The following is a 16,106-nucleotide window of genomic DNA, read 5'->3' on the forward strand; positions in this document are numbered from 1 at the left end:
TTGTACATTTGATCTCAGGGCCAGCATGGCATGGTAGCACTCGCGAGATGTTATAAACCAGCGTACGTGTTCGGCATCGAGCGACCTCCCAATTGAATTCGTCAAAATTACATGCTAGGTCAGTTTCGTATGTTTCAGACAATATTGAGATTTGTTCGTTTGTGATATTTCCTACAACACGATGAAGCCGTGAGATACAGCACAAAGAAACGATTTTCTGATAACTTGACGCGACTCCACTCTCCAGTTGCCATATCATATGGTCTATGAACGCAAAAAATAATGAGACTTTCCAATACTGTTTTGGCGTGGTTGCAGGGTGATTGGCTCGGCCTATTTTCAACGGTATCGAAGGGATCTGATAATTCTAATGCCGATTGGTACATCTCATTCCAAACTGATAAACTGTACACTGTAAAATGTGCTCCAAAACTACATATCTTAGAATAGACTGAGTATTACAAATTCAAAAGTAAAAATCTTGTAAAAGATACAAGTTACCTTCCGATTTTGTCATAATCTCCAAAAAATAAATTATTTTGAAACCAAATGTCGTTATCTAATGATATTTCATCAATTAAAAAAAGTGACAACATAGGTGTTTCCTTTAACATTCAATTTATAATTTTTTATTTTGCCATTTCTTTTTTTGCATGCCGAATCAATGTGCACGCAACTTCGGAGCTACGATCTTTTTCTGAATGAACAGCTTCATCAACACTTGTAACTAGGTTGTCAAACTAATATCCGGGATAGACGGAAAAGACACCAACAGTCTCCGATTCCGATTGAAAAACTCATCTCTCTCTCTTCTGCTTTTTTTTTTTTGACGTGGATGCACGTGCTGTCGTGCCTCCGGGTAGCTACGCCCCTGGCAATTTATGTAAAAGCACCAAAGGGACAGTCAAAATTCATAGATAAAAGGACAACTGACAAATACATGGTAAGAACTAATAAAGACGAATAAAAGTATTCAAAAAACAACACAGTACATAAAGAATGAGTAACATTGACCCCAGAAAATACCGTGGAAATCTCGAAGGTTATGCAGGTTATATGAGGTTTCCAGGAAAGGACAAGGATCACTTTTGGTAAAATATGCCCTGAATTCCATTAAATATGAAAAAGGTCGTAATCTTTATCTTAAATTGATCTATTTCAAAAACCTTACTTCTATACAAAACAAATCTTTTCATAACGATACTTTTAAGGCTCATAATTCGGCATATTTTGTTCTCTTAACGTTCGTTTCTATGTGTGATGCATTGTCGTTTTTTCGTTTTTTGTTGCACTTCAGTTTTTCTGTTGTTTTGTTGTTTTCCTCTTATAGTTGATGTGTATCCATCGGTTTAGTTTTTAATCAGGATTTGTTTTTTCTCAATCGATTTATGACTTTCGAACAGCGGTTGTCTTTGTTTGTAGATATTTGTGTGCATTCTCAGACCTAAATGCTTTAGGGAAACCTTTGCCTCAACCTACGATCCAACGTAATATGTAACAGAAATGTGCCAAGGTTGATATTGAATCCATACAAATAAATATGTCCTGGATAAGGGATGTCGACCATAGTAATTTATTATCAATCTTGTATAAATTATAAAAATATTGCACCAAAATTGATCATTGTATAATAGAGGGGTCATATCTTTGGAATTGATAATGCGGGGTGACATACGAATTTATTTAATATTAATTGTAATATCACCGATACTTCTTATTAAAAAAAATATTATACATTTTGGTCTGATTTTTCACAAAAATATAAAAACTTTAGTGAAATTTTATTGATTCATGAATCTACACCTTTGGGTGAGTTTTATGGAAAACAATATATTTTTCTAAAGATTTTTTCTAACTTTATATATCAAAGTCGAAACAATGATAAATACATTGATCATCATAGATTGAATGTCCTTAATAAACTCGGTGAATATTTATACAATTTATAGTCTAGATAACAAGGTGAATATATAGGATTAATTCTAGAAGTTAACACCATGAACATGGACCCTTCAAAAACTTTAAGTAAGTAAACAATTAGTTTCAATTAACTTCTATATAAAAATAAGAAGATGTGAAACGATTATCATTGAGGCAATAAAGACACCAAAACGACGTAGAATTAAACAATTATACGTCACCGTACGACATTCACTAATGAGTTCCGTTATAGTCAGCTATAAAAGGCCCTGAAATGACGGATGTAAAACAATTCAAACAAAAATTTAACGGCCTAATTTATACATGCACAACATAATGAACGTAAAACAAAAATGTCAAGTTGTCTTTTGTGCAAAGTTGTCTTATTGGTAATCATACCACATCTTCTTATTTATATAACTATAACTTACGAAACCAAACACTATCAAACACCTGACATATTCCGTTTTGCATTTCAAAATGGTGGTTTAAACATGTTTATATAGCTAGCTAACAGAATAATGGTTTCAAAGTTTTGATATTTACACATATAGGGACTAAGTCTGTAATTCTGTTGTGTCCCATTCAATTCCTTGGTTGAAATAGTCTAGCGTTTAATTTTGTCAATTTGTTACTTTCTTAACAGTTAATTTATATTAAGACCATAAACATTACAATTCATGTCAACACAGAAGTGCTGAAAACTAGGTTGGTGATGCCCTCCGGGAGAGCAGTTGATAGTATATATGACAAAACAATGTAAAGTTATTTGGTTTTTAAGAATAAAGTCTACATTAGTTAAACGCGGACAACGAAAAAGACATCAACATAAACAGTGACGTAGACGACAATTACCACCAGCCCCCAAAAATAGCATGAGATCACACATTTATTAACGTACTACGTAAATTTAGCAAAATAAGACGTTCAGCCTTTTTGCACTTATATTGACTGATACAAGTATTACAAATTAGGATAAATCTATAAACGCACTTACCAATGAAAGTAATGTCGTATCTTCATTCTAATTTGTAAAATATAAAGAATCTCATATGACTTTTCAATATCACTGTATCAACCCGCGACGTCAATATAATCCCGCGAGCTCTGCTCGAGAAATTATATTGGCTGAGGGTTGATATAGGGGTGATATTGAAAAAGTCATATCATTTACACTTTATTATATACATGGACCTCAAGTTAAACTAACTTAGATGTAATTTTTTCACGTGACATGACGTTAAACATATATAAAGGGTTTGGTAAAGCCTTTATAACTGTGACAGATATAGATTACGTGACGTCATAAAGATAAGATGCTTAACAAAGCTTTTACAACCGTGACTGATATTGGTAGCATCATGGTTGGCTGATATTGCACGATTAAACATACAATTGTAATTGGCAAAACTTTTAGGAATTGTTGGTCCTCAATGGTCTTCAACTTCGAACGTATTTGGCCTTTTAAACATTTTTTGATACGAGCGTCACTGATGAGTCTTTTGTAGACGAAACGCGTGTCTGGCGTAAAAATAAAATTTTAATCCTGGCATCCATGATGAGTTTATTTACTTTAATTTACAGTATTAAGCAGTCACTTTTATCATAAGCACAAGGAATTTCTTTGAAAACCTTGAGAGTTCCAAATACTAGTAGTGAAGTTAAATTCATCCCTTCATAACTTTTACTGACGCAATCACGAGTTGGTTGATCGTTATGAAATATCCGTTTCACAGACTATAGCAGATAGTTTCTCAATGTCGTTACTCAGTACATTTCCGTCCCCTTTTCACAAGTTTGACCTACCGGATGAGACTTGTTACCGAGCTTATGCCGAAATGAGCACCATGACCGGTGTCACATTTGAAGCAGGTTCTGATTACCTTCCCGGATTACCTAAGATCACCCCAGTTTTTGGTAAGGTTAATGTTGCTTACTCTTTAGTTTTTTATGTTGTTTGTTTGTTTGTCTTTGTCTTTTTTTAACCCTGGCGTTGTCAGTTTATTTTCTATTTATGGGTGTGAATGTCCCTCTGGTATCTTTCACCCCTCTTTTATCTATAAACTGTTGGTTGCAATAGTGTTTATCACTTTTGTCGTCATGATCAACCTATGATATGTATATTAACATTGTCTATCAATTAGAATGGTTACATGCATGTATTTTAACCAAAAAAATACTTTTCCTGGTTTATATGAGGAAAAAATAGTTTCTGTAGACTTCCGGGTACTGACATGCAATGTGTGTCTACAATATTTGCACAGTGTATGAAAATCTGCACAAACTTTATAACTGCTCAAAGTGCATGCAGTATTACTACGATGCCTGAGGAGCATTGGTAAAATCCAATTAAGGAAAGATGTTAAAGAGATGTATTTAGGTTTTAGTGTGAGCCATATTGTGTATACATGGTATATCCAGGGACGGTCTGAAATGTGTGTCACATATTTAGACGCATAAACCGGTGTATAGATATTTACAACTTCATTATATGTATTCAATATAAATAGAATAATCAACCGTATTTATTTTTAGCCTTTCTGCTTTTTATTGGTGCTGCATGTACGATTCTTGTAGATGCTCAAACAAAACATAAAGTAAAGGTGTTACTTACTACAGGGGACCAATCAAAACTACTGTCTCAAGAACCGGACTTACATCCAAGTCCTACTAATGGCAACGGACCGGAAATAGTAGTAGACAAAAGTAAACAATATCAAAGAATGGAGGGTTTTGGTGCAGCGATCTCAAACTCTGCCGCTTACGTCATTTATCACAGTCCAAAGAGACACGAGATTATGCGAGATCTTTTTAGTCCAGCAGACGGAATAGGTACATTTTTATTGATATAAATGAATGAAAACAAAATTCACCAAACATAACTAGAACTAGAGTATTTATATAAATGAATTCATGATATCATAGGAGTTAATTTGATATATGATATTTTGATGAAATAGCAGGAACATATATATATTGTTCCCAGGAAAAAGCAATTAAACAAAAGTTAGAGGAACCCTTAAATAATCTTGTGTGATCTAGAAGACAACGTTCATTCAATTCGTCAACTATAGTTTGGTGTCTATACAATATATTAAACTATAAACTATCCAGAGTCTTTTACAGGTAACTAATCAGAAACTAATCAAAGATCTGCCTTCAACAACAAATATCCTTAAAATACCAAAATCATAGAGAACGACATAGGACAACCATGAACCAGATTCCTAACTTGAAAAGATCAATCATTATATGTTAGGTTAAACTTTCTTTCATCACATCTTCTCATCTTTAATTTATTTCAGTGAATTAAAACATGTGTTGCTCAAATCCTATCCTATCTACCTGGCTTTTCTTTTTGAAAAAAATTTAGTATTGTCACTTGTGAAGGTGGTACCCAACACCTTCACTCAAATTAATTTGGCTCGTTTAATTTCATAAACTTTTGACAAAGTATTTACCCTGACCCTTTAACAAAAATATAAAAATGTCTTAAAATTTGAACCAACCAATTTATCAGAAAAAATACACTGGTTACATAGTAGTTTGACAAACACTACTTTTGATAATTGAGAAGCTTAATATTCCCTTAACAACACAACGTAATTAAAACGTTTAGCTGCTTTTACGGAGTTATCTCCCTGTAGTGTTAGGTACCACCTTAAAAGGCTAGCTAAAAACTGCAGATATTTGATTAAACCAAATTTAGAACTCCTCGGGTAGGGCTTGTCATACCAAGCCCAATTTCTTTGGGAGGTAATCTGCACAAAATAAAACTGCTTATTCATGCGTTATTGGATTCTCAATATCTAAAATGGAAATTATAGGTCATTCGCAAAATATTTACTGAACACCTTTCAGAAAATGAATTGGGGAGATGTTTTTCTATGTTAAGTTGATGTAGGTAGGATCAACAGATTGGAAGTAAGTAATTTCGTACCTTAACCATTTCGTACGACTTGTCTTCCTTTTCGTACCCACATTTACCATTTCGCACCCAACATTTACCATTTCGTACCCACGATAATATCCATTTCGTACCCTATGGACTAAATGCATCTACCATTTCGTACCTCATGGAGTAATACATGTTAACTTTTTCGTATCATATTTATGTAAAGTTTTTCATGATTTTAATGGTTTTTTTTTAATATAACAGAAATACAATTATGCATCATGAGGTACGAAATGGCATAAATATAAATTTTCCATGAGAAACGAAATGGTCAAAGTACGAAATAGGGGTACGAAATTACTAGGGTACGATATGACTATAATTCAACAAATTCCTTGTATCCTGCTCAAACTTGTTAAGTGAAATTTAAATGTTATTTGCAACTATTTTGTCCCGAAACTACCTAAAAAATTAGCAGTGACTCCTTGTAGAAGAAATGTACAAAAATCCGATACCGATCTTACAATAACCGAACTTCTGTTTTTTGTTGAAGGGGCAAAGTGTACTTTGTCAAAATTTTATCCAAATTGAATGAGCCAAATTAATTTTAGTGAAAGTGTTGGGTACCACCTTAATCTAAACAAGATAATGAAAAGCAAATGTAGAACGTTTATGTAATAAAACATAACACATTTGAATATTTTTTTGTGAACTATTTTTACGAATTTAAGACCCCCTTGAGTCGGAAATTGTTTTGCAATTACCAGTTTCATTTCCATTTTGGCAATACAACGCGTGTTTTAAATATAGTGCTTATGTTATTTTGGTATGGTCCATATTACCCCCCAAAAAAGGGTAATCCGAATTTTGCAAGCTGTATGTCAACTTGTCAATGTCATAAATCTAAAACAGACGCAGAGCATACCATGAGGACATTAAAAACTCGCACTGACAATACTGTAATGAAGTCGCACTTCACGTTGTTTATTTGGATATAAAACTTCTTATATATGAATATAAAATGTATGAATTTAAACGTGATGCGGATAGAATTCAAAGTGGAAGCAACACAACGATATAAAACTTTTTTCTCACTGGCAATAATTATACATCTTCATGACTTTTGAGTACTTTTTTTCAATAAAATATAAATGATATCGAGGTCATTTAATCAGTAAAGTTTATTCAACAAGACACAAGTGTCTATATACAATTATACTATGCTTATAACAAAGAGTAAAGGTAAGTTTAATTAAAGTTAGCATATACTTACAAAGACCTGTCATCATTCTTCTAAACGTCAAACAAAATGTATTTGATTATGTCATAATTTTTATGCCAGCATTTTACACATGTTCGTGCTGCTTAGACTTCCGTTTTTTAGAAGTGTATCGGGAACTTGTTCATTATTTCGTTGTTTTATGAGTTTGGGATTGGTTTTTTGGGTTTTTTTTGTTTTTTTTTGGGGGGGGGGGGGTTTGCCATTGCGTTTTCAGTTTCTTCCTGGACTTCTTCTTGATATCTTTCGTCTCTTTTAAATGCTGGTAGATAACTGATTTTGTTTTCATTTCAGGAGTATCTTTCGTCCGAATAACAATGGGTGGATCTGACCTACAGGCTGTACCGCCGTACACCTATGATGATATGCCTAACGGCCAAACAGATTTTAATATGGACCATTTCAGTGTTGACAAAGATCGTTAGTTCTTTATACCTATCATCAAGGAGGCATTGAGTCTTAATCCAAAACTGAAAATACTTGGATCTCCTTGGAGTCCCCCAGCTTGGATGAAGTCAAGTAATTCACTTTACGGAGGTGATTTTCATGTAGATTATGACGGTAAATACCAACAGGCGTTATCCTTGTATTTCGTAAAATTCATTCAAGCGTATAAAGCAGAGGGTATAGATATTCACGCCATTACAATCCAAAACGAACCAGGTTACCAGACGACAGGTTACCCAACCATGACAATGTCTTGGCAAATACAAAGAGATTTAGTTAAATGGCATATGGGACCGTTATTTCTCAGTAATAATATTTATACTAGAATTCTAATATTTGACCATAATTGGGACATTCATGCATATCCGGAAAACATTTTAAAGGACCATGATGCTGCCCAATACATTAGCGGTGTGGCTTGGCATTGCTATGGAGGAGACAAATCTGAGCCAGCAACATTTCACAGCAAATTTCCAAACGTTGATAATTACTTTACGGAATGCTCCGGTTTTGCGAGCGCACCTCATTTTCGTGATAATTTAGTATGGAATTTGGACGTTTTGTTTATCCATCAACCGACAGTCTGGGTTAAATCAGTCGTTCTTTGGAATATAGCCCTTAACGACCAATGGGGACCCCAAGTTCAGGTTTCTGGATGTAAGAACTGTAGAGGAGTAATCACTGTACCACGTGGAAGTAATGTTTACCGAAAAGAAGTAGAGTATTACGTCATCGGCCACCTATCCAAAGTAGCCCAGACACAATCAATGAGAATAGACTCTACTGACAATGTTGACGGCTTACGTTCGGTTGCGTTCGAAAATCCTGACGGTACAATTGCAGTGGTCATACTAAATAAGCAAGATCAGACCAAATCGTTGAATGTAAATATTGATGGCAATATTTATCATTTCTCCTTGAATGGAAAGTCAGTTGTTTCAATGTTATATTCACCTTAAATTTCAACATGATACTGCAATGGTTATTAAATAGATAAGTATTTCGAAATTTTTGTGCAGTGTTTTATGTAACAAAACTATAAACCCCTTCTTTGTGATCAAGAACGAGCGTTTATAATGTTTTTAGGAATTATCCTGTTATGTCAATGATGTTAGCTCCAAATGCAAGCTACAGCTATATTTCATTCCATATCGAATATCCATGATTGCAACTTATACTACTATTTATACAAAATAAGAACTCAAATAATTCGGAATCTGTATTCCAGTTAGGGTTATGAGATAAATTTTCACGATATACTTCGTTTTAAAATCGTTATCTTATGTATGGAAATGTGGTTATCTATGGACGTCTCTCGTTGTGACAGTAAATCTTTTGGTAAAGTGAAGCGTCTGTTTTAATCTATTTGATACATATATAACGCACTCATATCCTCACATGAGCATCACGACATGTGCCACGTGTAAAGTAAGGATCGATCTGCTTAACCTTCCGAGATCACCGTTAGTTTAGTTTAGTTTAAACATATTTATTTACAGTGAATTGGGGAAAAAGTTTTGCAACTTATATTAATCCCTTTCCACTTTTCGGGTGCGAGTGCTATGCGCTCATGTTGATGTTGCTCTAGTTTTAGTGTTGCTCATTGTGGTTTAGATTTTTTTCAGTGAATGTTCTGTACAAATGTATGTACCGGTAACAGTCTTTTTTATCAAGTAAAGGTAGGTTAAATTTCAAAATTCCACATTCGGTTACTAGTAAGTTCCGGGATTAAAACTTTAAATGACCGATGGTTTATGAATTCGATGTCTTATGGTGTTAATAGTTGAGCAGGATCTGCTATCTTTCCGTAGCATCTAAGATCTTTCCCGGTTTTTGAAGGGGTTTGTGTTACTGGGTCTTTAGTTTTCAATATAGTGTGTTTGTATAGTGTTGTTCTTCTATTGGTCGTCTTATTCGTGTTTTGCCATGCTGTTGTCCATTTGTTTTCGACTAGTAGTTTTGAGTGTTCTTTTATGTCTTTTGTCTCGCTTTTGGGTGGTCAACAAAATAATTGTCACAATCAGGCTCCTGTTATTCAGTAGTTGTCGTTGGTTGCAGCCATTTTGAAAATGTTCTATTTTGAATTAAGTATAATTTTTATTCTTTGCTTTTGATCAAGATAATTTTCACTATGGACATGCGTTATTCCCAGTGGGACATTGTACATGTGTTCTATGGACGCTTATCTTATTCTTGTTCAATTTGATTTTTTTTCTGTCTGTTTTCACATTATTTTAAGCGGACATAGTCATGTGTTTGCCCTAGATTAAAATAATTTTAAATGCGCCTACATACGGACTATTTATCTACCAATTGATACGATATTCCCGAACTTGTATTACCGATCATGATTTCCTTGATGATGGTTGCTTCTCACAAGGAAGCTATTAAACTAAGAAATCCAAATGATGAGGTTGAAATCATGACTTCTTAAATTTTACGGACGCCATCACAAGTTGGTTGACCGTTTTCGAATATCCGTTTCGCAGATGCTATCGGATATGTTCCTTATGTCGTAACTACAATCCGTTCCCTTTTTAAAAATGTGACCTACCGAAATAGACTATTTACAGGATTGTAATAATATGAGCAACACGACGGGTGCCAAATGTAGAGCAGGGTCTGCTTACCCTTTCGGATCATCTGCGATAAATCCCACTTTTTGGTTGGTTCGTGTTGCTTAGTCTTTAGTTTTCTATGTTGTGTCTTGTGTACTATTATTCAAGTTTGTTTGTCTTTTTTTCTTTTTTAGCTATGGCGTTGTCAATATGAAAAAGAAGGTGTTGTATGAATGCCAATATTAGACAACTTTACACACTTCTTAGTTATATTATCCTAAAGATCTGTATACTTTTTGGTGATGATTCACTAAAACAGGGGTGTGGGTTTTTTTTCAAATGTCGCGCCTTATCTCAAAAACGATTAATAATTATTAATTGCAATACTCATATAAGAAGACCCTATATCAATACTGAACGAATAACAATGAGACGAAGAACAACGATTAAGAGTTGTTGACGTACTTTCTAAACTATGTTAAAAATTAAACTAGAGTTGTCTCTCTTTGTGTGTTGTTAATTGTAATTCACAAATACCAAAATTAAAATACTGTACAGACTTTCTGTATATTATACTCATTTGTGTAGAGGTTCCATCCTCTGTATTTCATTTACAACTTATACAAAAACAATCCTTTGAATTAAAAATACATTTTATTACACCAACTTGTATTTACATTTTCATGACTAGAATATACATTTTTACTTTGTGGCATTACTTTGGCTACAGAGTATTCCATAATATTTTGTTGAGGCGCCAGGGTGACTACCGATTACCTATACACAATGGCTATCAGCTGACCTATGTTGACATAGTGTCATAAAACCCCTGGTAGTTAAACACGGTTACACCACCACCTACCATGGGGAGTGACCGGGGAAAACACTCGTATTACCAATGCTCCAGTTATTAGTGCCCCACCTGTTGGCAGGTGTAGGCCTCCCCTCTATAAGATGAGGTGGAGGAGGTCCCAGAGTCACCCATCTGTAGACCCCACCGTTACCACTAACCACATTTTCCAAACCTGCAAGTTTTAGAACTTGTCAGGCCCAGAGCAAGGGCCGAGTGAAATAATCCCCCAATCACTACCAGTCTCCCTGGACCGCCACATGAGAGCCAAGTCAGCTACCAAATCTGACATGGGTTCTCACCTCCACAAAATTTTCATTATTGAATCTTAGGAAAAGTTGATTATGGTGTGCGTAGGAAAGACTCAACCCCACACTCGTTTATCATGATTATTCAAGAAAACCTGATTTCCAGTTTGTGACAAATTAGTTCCGTTTGTTCTGTATAAAGACACTTCTCTTGCCTTAATGTTCTCATGTAATATAGCTTTACCCCCATTTTCTGTAACAAAGTTTTTGGCCACTAAATTTCTCTTTTTCTGTTCTGTTCTATTATTGCACCCGCATTCAAGGGTGCAACATGCCAGTATCGCACTGTAGCATTGAAGACCATATTATAATAACCTTTTTAAATAAAGCCTGGTAACGTAGGGTAGACCATTTTTACGTTTTCAATTAAACCATTCCCTGTCAATTCTAAATCTGTCAAATCATTAGCTCCACAGAGAATAATAATAAAATGAGGAGATGGTAAAAAACAAATATTCTTTTTGCATCCATTAGGGAGTCCAAATCTTAAAGAGACTATAGAGACAATAACAAGTGGAAACAAAGAACTATCGTTCATAAACTCGGAACAGTAACTTATCAAGTCCAATTTGGAAGAGACATATTGATCAGATTCGTGAATTCGTACTGCAGGAAAATAAAAACATACCAAACATACTTGAAATTACCATATCTGATATTGACACTGAATTCATAACAAAACCAACATGTAATTCAATTGCGATACCGAAAACTCTGAAAATAACAATGAATCCGAACAAACTAAAATAACCAAAAATAAAACAGTTGAAAATGCTAATGATACTATCGTTATGCACCGCACAGAAATAGTAAGAAAGGCACCAGAGAGACTTATTAGAAACATATGACAGTAAATATTTGTGGTTAAGTTAGTGTAGTGATATCACTGTAGGTTTAGGATTTCATAATTGAACATTAAAAATATAGACAGTAAAACTTGTAGCTATTTATTTCAATTGAGTGCAAAATGAATTTATTACTTTCATTCACTAGATTAATCTTGTTTATCTTGATCTTCTAAATTAAAAGAGGGAGGATTGTTATGTTAACATTATACGTTATCACTTTTATAGTTGAATTGACGTATAATTAATACTGACAGTTAGGAATTTATAATCATCAGATTAGCGGATGTTGTGTATTTGTTCTATAACCCTATGATTGCACTGACACATTGTTTTGTACTATGGGAGATGTGATGTGTAATAGCCAATATTCACCGTGTATATTTCCCCAAGATAAATTTGGATTCTTTTCTATTTTTAGCCTAAATTGCTCGTCATAGGTGGCCCAGTTTTCTGACCTCGTTGCCGCTAGTCTTATATCGCGCATATATTTTAACAATTCCTGTGCCCGTGTGCTGTATTTCTCAATGTAGACACTCATAAAAACCATGAATGCTGAAGTCCATTCATTTATGGACAAATAAACACTCAATGCAAATTTTCCCCCTTTTTAATTTCAAATCGCCCTCGTCCACCTCTTCCATTGCTTTTCGCGTCCTCAAAAGAGAATGAAGCTCAATAAACTTTCCCTCCCAAATTTTTTTTCTTAATTTTAAAAGACACGTGTTCCCCCACTGTGTCATGAATGCTAGACTCTTGTGACGGAGTGAAATCAAGGAATTATTTGCAATTTCAAAGTTTTTGTGTAACGGGTCGTGCCTTAAAGAGGGGAACGCTCGTGCATCCTCCTCCGACTCATTACCTGATGAGAAATCAGTAGTTTCCACCGGTCCTTCTGCCACCACGTGTCCGACCCCTTGTGTTTTCTTGGCAGTTCTTCTCCGTCCAGCTCCGTACTTCTTTTGTGGGATTTCCTCGTTCTGCATTCTCTGCCCGCCTGTCCTGTTAGCCGTTCTTCTCTTCTTTCCCATGGCCCTGGATGGCGATCCTATGGCATTTCTCTTGTTTGGCATCTTTTCTTTTTCTTTTAAATAGTTTAACTTATTTGTGAAACACCTGCTTTCAAGTCGAACAAATTAACAAGTGCCCGATACGGGAATGCCAAAATTCTAATTCAAGCTGATACGGAAATTCCAAAATTCTGATTCAAGCTGCGAGCGCCATCTATGGCCATGCCGAATATGGCAATGAGCTACAGACTGCAACACCCACGCACCCACACAAATATTCGATTGAATTAAACCAGATTATTGAAAATATAAAATTTTTATAATCTCTATTATTTAAAACTTTACACACTTCTTAGTTATATTATCATAAAGATCTGTATACTTTTTGGATTTGATTCAAAATTTTGTTTTAGAGATATTGATTTTTTTTGTATAAAAAAAAGGGGGGGTTCACATGTCACACCGTATCTCAAAAACAATTTATGATTATTGCTTAAAACTTTACACACTTCGTAGGTATATTAATCTAAAGATCTGTATAATTTCTTATGATGATTCAAAATTTTATTTTAGAGTTATTGAGTTTATGGTTAAAAAAGGGGGTTTTTCACATGTCGCACCGTATGTCAGAAACTTTTTATGATTAATTTATTGCATAATTTTCACACAAAAGACAACGGGCGTATCATGCGCTCATGGCGCAGCTGTTTATTTAATTTTGTGTTTTTTAAATATTATTTTAAGCTAATAAAAGTTAAAAAATATTGACTTGACAGAAATGAAATTAAAAAAGAGACGTAGCCTTTCTTTTCTTTGATATCAGTACAAGAAAAAAAGTTGAATAGGATGAATGAGTTCTATGTTTAATCTGAATAATATAGGCAATTAAAAAAAGACTTCAAATAAGGTAGCACAATACAAAGATTTTTCCAACTTTAAACTAATATAATTAATTTCATCCTTCTTTGAATTTTATAAATGAGGTACCAAAAGAAAGAGGAAAGATTATTCTTTCAAGTTGTGATAATTTCATTATGAAATAATTATTACATAATTAATTGTTACGTAACTAGTTGATATATTGTGATGTCCACACTTGAATGAATTTAGCTTCGTTATTATTCATAGCATCTCAAAATATTTTATAAATTCTTGTACAACACAGTTTGACCTCCAAAACAGTGTCTCAGATTTTTCCTATTGTATTTCATTCTCTCATAAACCTCAAATGAAGTTGCAAGATCAATTCACAAGAGATCACTAAATTTAATTTGGTAAAAAATTTGTTCTATTGATGTTTTTGGAAATCTGAGACACAGTTTTGGAGGTCAAGCTGTGTAGTACAAGAATCTATAAAATATTTTGAGATGCTATGAATAACAAAGAAGCTAAATTCATTCAAGTGTGGACATCACAATATATCAACTGATTACATAACAATTAATTATGTAATAATTAAGTCATAATGAAATTATCACAATTTGAAAGATTAATCTTTCCTCTTTCTTTTGGTACCTCATTTATGAAATTCAAAGAAGGATGAAATGAATTATATCAGTTTAAAGTTGTCTGATTGGAAGTGAAAAAATCTGTGTATTGTGCTACCATAAGTGAAGGTATATTCAATTAATGGTCAGCGTATGGCCTTTTAGGTGTCAGACCACCAATTACTCCCTCCAATTTAGAACGTATGTAAAAGTAGTCCTACTTTGACACAAAATAGTGCTTTTGATGTCATTGTTTACTAAAACTAACCAACAAATTTGCAGAAATGAAACTTTTGGTGAAAGGGAAATATATTTAGACCATTTTGAGCCAAAATTCACTTGTCTATGAGTTTGCATTAAAAATTCAGGATTAATGCGCTACATAGTACACTAATTTAAGATTTCCAGAAAACCGGGATTTATTTTGGTAGTACCTGTCTTTTCAAAATCAGAAATTTGTTACAAGACTTTAAACATTGGTTGAAAATTGGCATGTAGGAAGGTGATACATGTACAATTCAGGATATACCTGGTTTCCTTGAAGTTAAACTTAAGGTAAAATATTTAGAAAGCTGTGAAAATTGCAAAATTTGGTTGAACAGATAGGGATTTTTAATTGGTGGTCTGACACCTAAACAATTAATGCGAAGATAGTTTACTCTGAAATCAACTTCATCAAACACTACCTCAAAAACTAAAGCACAGTTGATGATTTTCCATTGAACTATGTCGTTGTTACTTTTTCAAGACCTCAATAATGTGTTGTTAATTTTTTATGGTATTTAATTGATTTAGTTTTGAGACAGCAATCATTCAATGCAGAACAGTATATGTTCATCTAGTATAAAAAAAAAAAAAAAAAAAAAAAAAAAAAAAAAGATGTGGTATGATTGCCAATGAGACAACTGTCCACAAGAAACCAAAATGACACAGACATTAACAACTATAGGTCACCGTACGGCCTTCAACAAAGAGCAAAGCTCATACCGCATAGTCAGCTATAAAAGGCCCCGATAAGACAATGTAAAACAATTCAAACGAGAAAACTAACGGCCTTATTTATATAAAAAAAAATGAATGAAAACAAATATGTAACACATAAACAAACGACAACCACTGAATTACAGGCTCCTGACTTGGAACAGGCACATACATAAATAATGTGGCGGGGTTATACATGTTAGCGGGATAGCGCGGAGATCCCAACCTCCCCCTAACCTAGTATTGTTAATTGATGCATCGCTACTGCATATGTGTTGTAAATTACAATACGTCCAAAAAAAATATCAAAAAATATTTAAACAACATTTGTCAATAATTATAGAATTTTGAAAGTTTCAAAACGTTATGAACCTGTTCTGGTTATATTGACCGAGTACGAAGTCTGAGGATCAATTTAATCTAACAGGTCGCCAAATAACGTATTGACTGATTTAAAGTCCTTTAATTGTATATAACATATGCAAAACAAGTGAGTTTGAAATGATATTGACTCGATGTAAGTATG

At 33.9% G+C, this 16,106-nt stretch overlaps 2 protein-coding genes across 2 annotated transcripts; both read left to right on the forward strand.

Annotated features, from left to right (window-relative positions):
• The first annotated feature begins 1,950 nt into the window (after nucleotides 1-1,950).
• LOC139502729 (uncharacterized) lies at nucleotides 1,951-8,549 on the forward strand. Its single transcript, XM_071292297.1, has 3 exons — nucleotides 1,951-2,025; nucleotides 4,456-4,752; nucleotides 7,389-8,549. Exons 1-3 carry the CDS (start codon nucleotides 1,998-2,000, stop codon nucleotides 7,517-7,519), a joined length of 456 nt encoding a protein of 151 aa, XP_071148398.1. The 5' UTR covers nucleotides 1,951-1,997; the 3' UTR covers nucleotides 7,520-8,549.
• Nucleotides 7,604-8,500, forward strand: LOC139504156 (uncharacterized). Its single transcript, XM_071294218.1, has one exon. It carries the CDS (start codon nucleotides 7,604-7,606, stop codon nucleotides 8,498-8,500), a length of 897 nt encoding a protein of 298 aa, XP_071150319.1.
• Nucleotides 8,550-16,106: the final 7,557 nt, after the last annotated feature.

The sequence above is a fragment of the Mytilus edulis genome, chromosome 14 (genome assembly GCF_963676685.1).
Source record: "Mytilus edulis chromosome 14, xbMytEdul2.2, whole genome shotgun sequence".
NCBI lineage: Eukaryota > Metazoa > Mollusca > Bivalvia > Mytilida > Mytilidae > Mytilus > Mytilus edulis.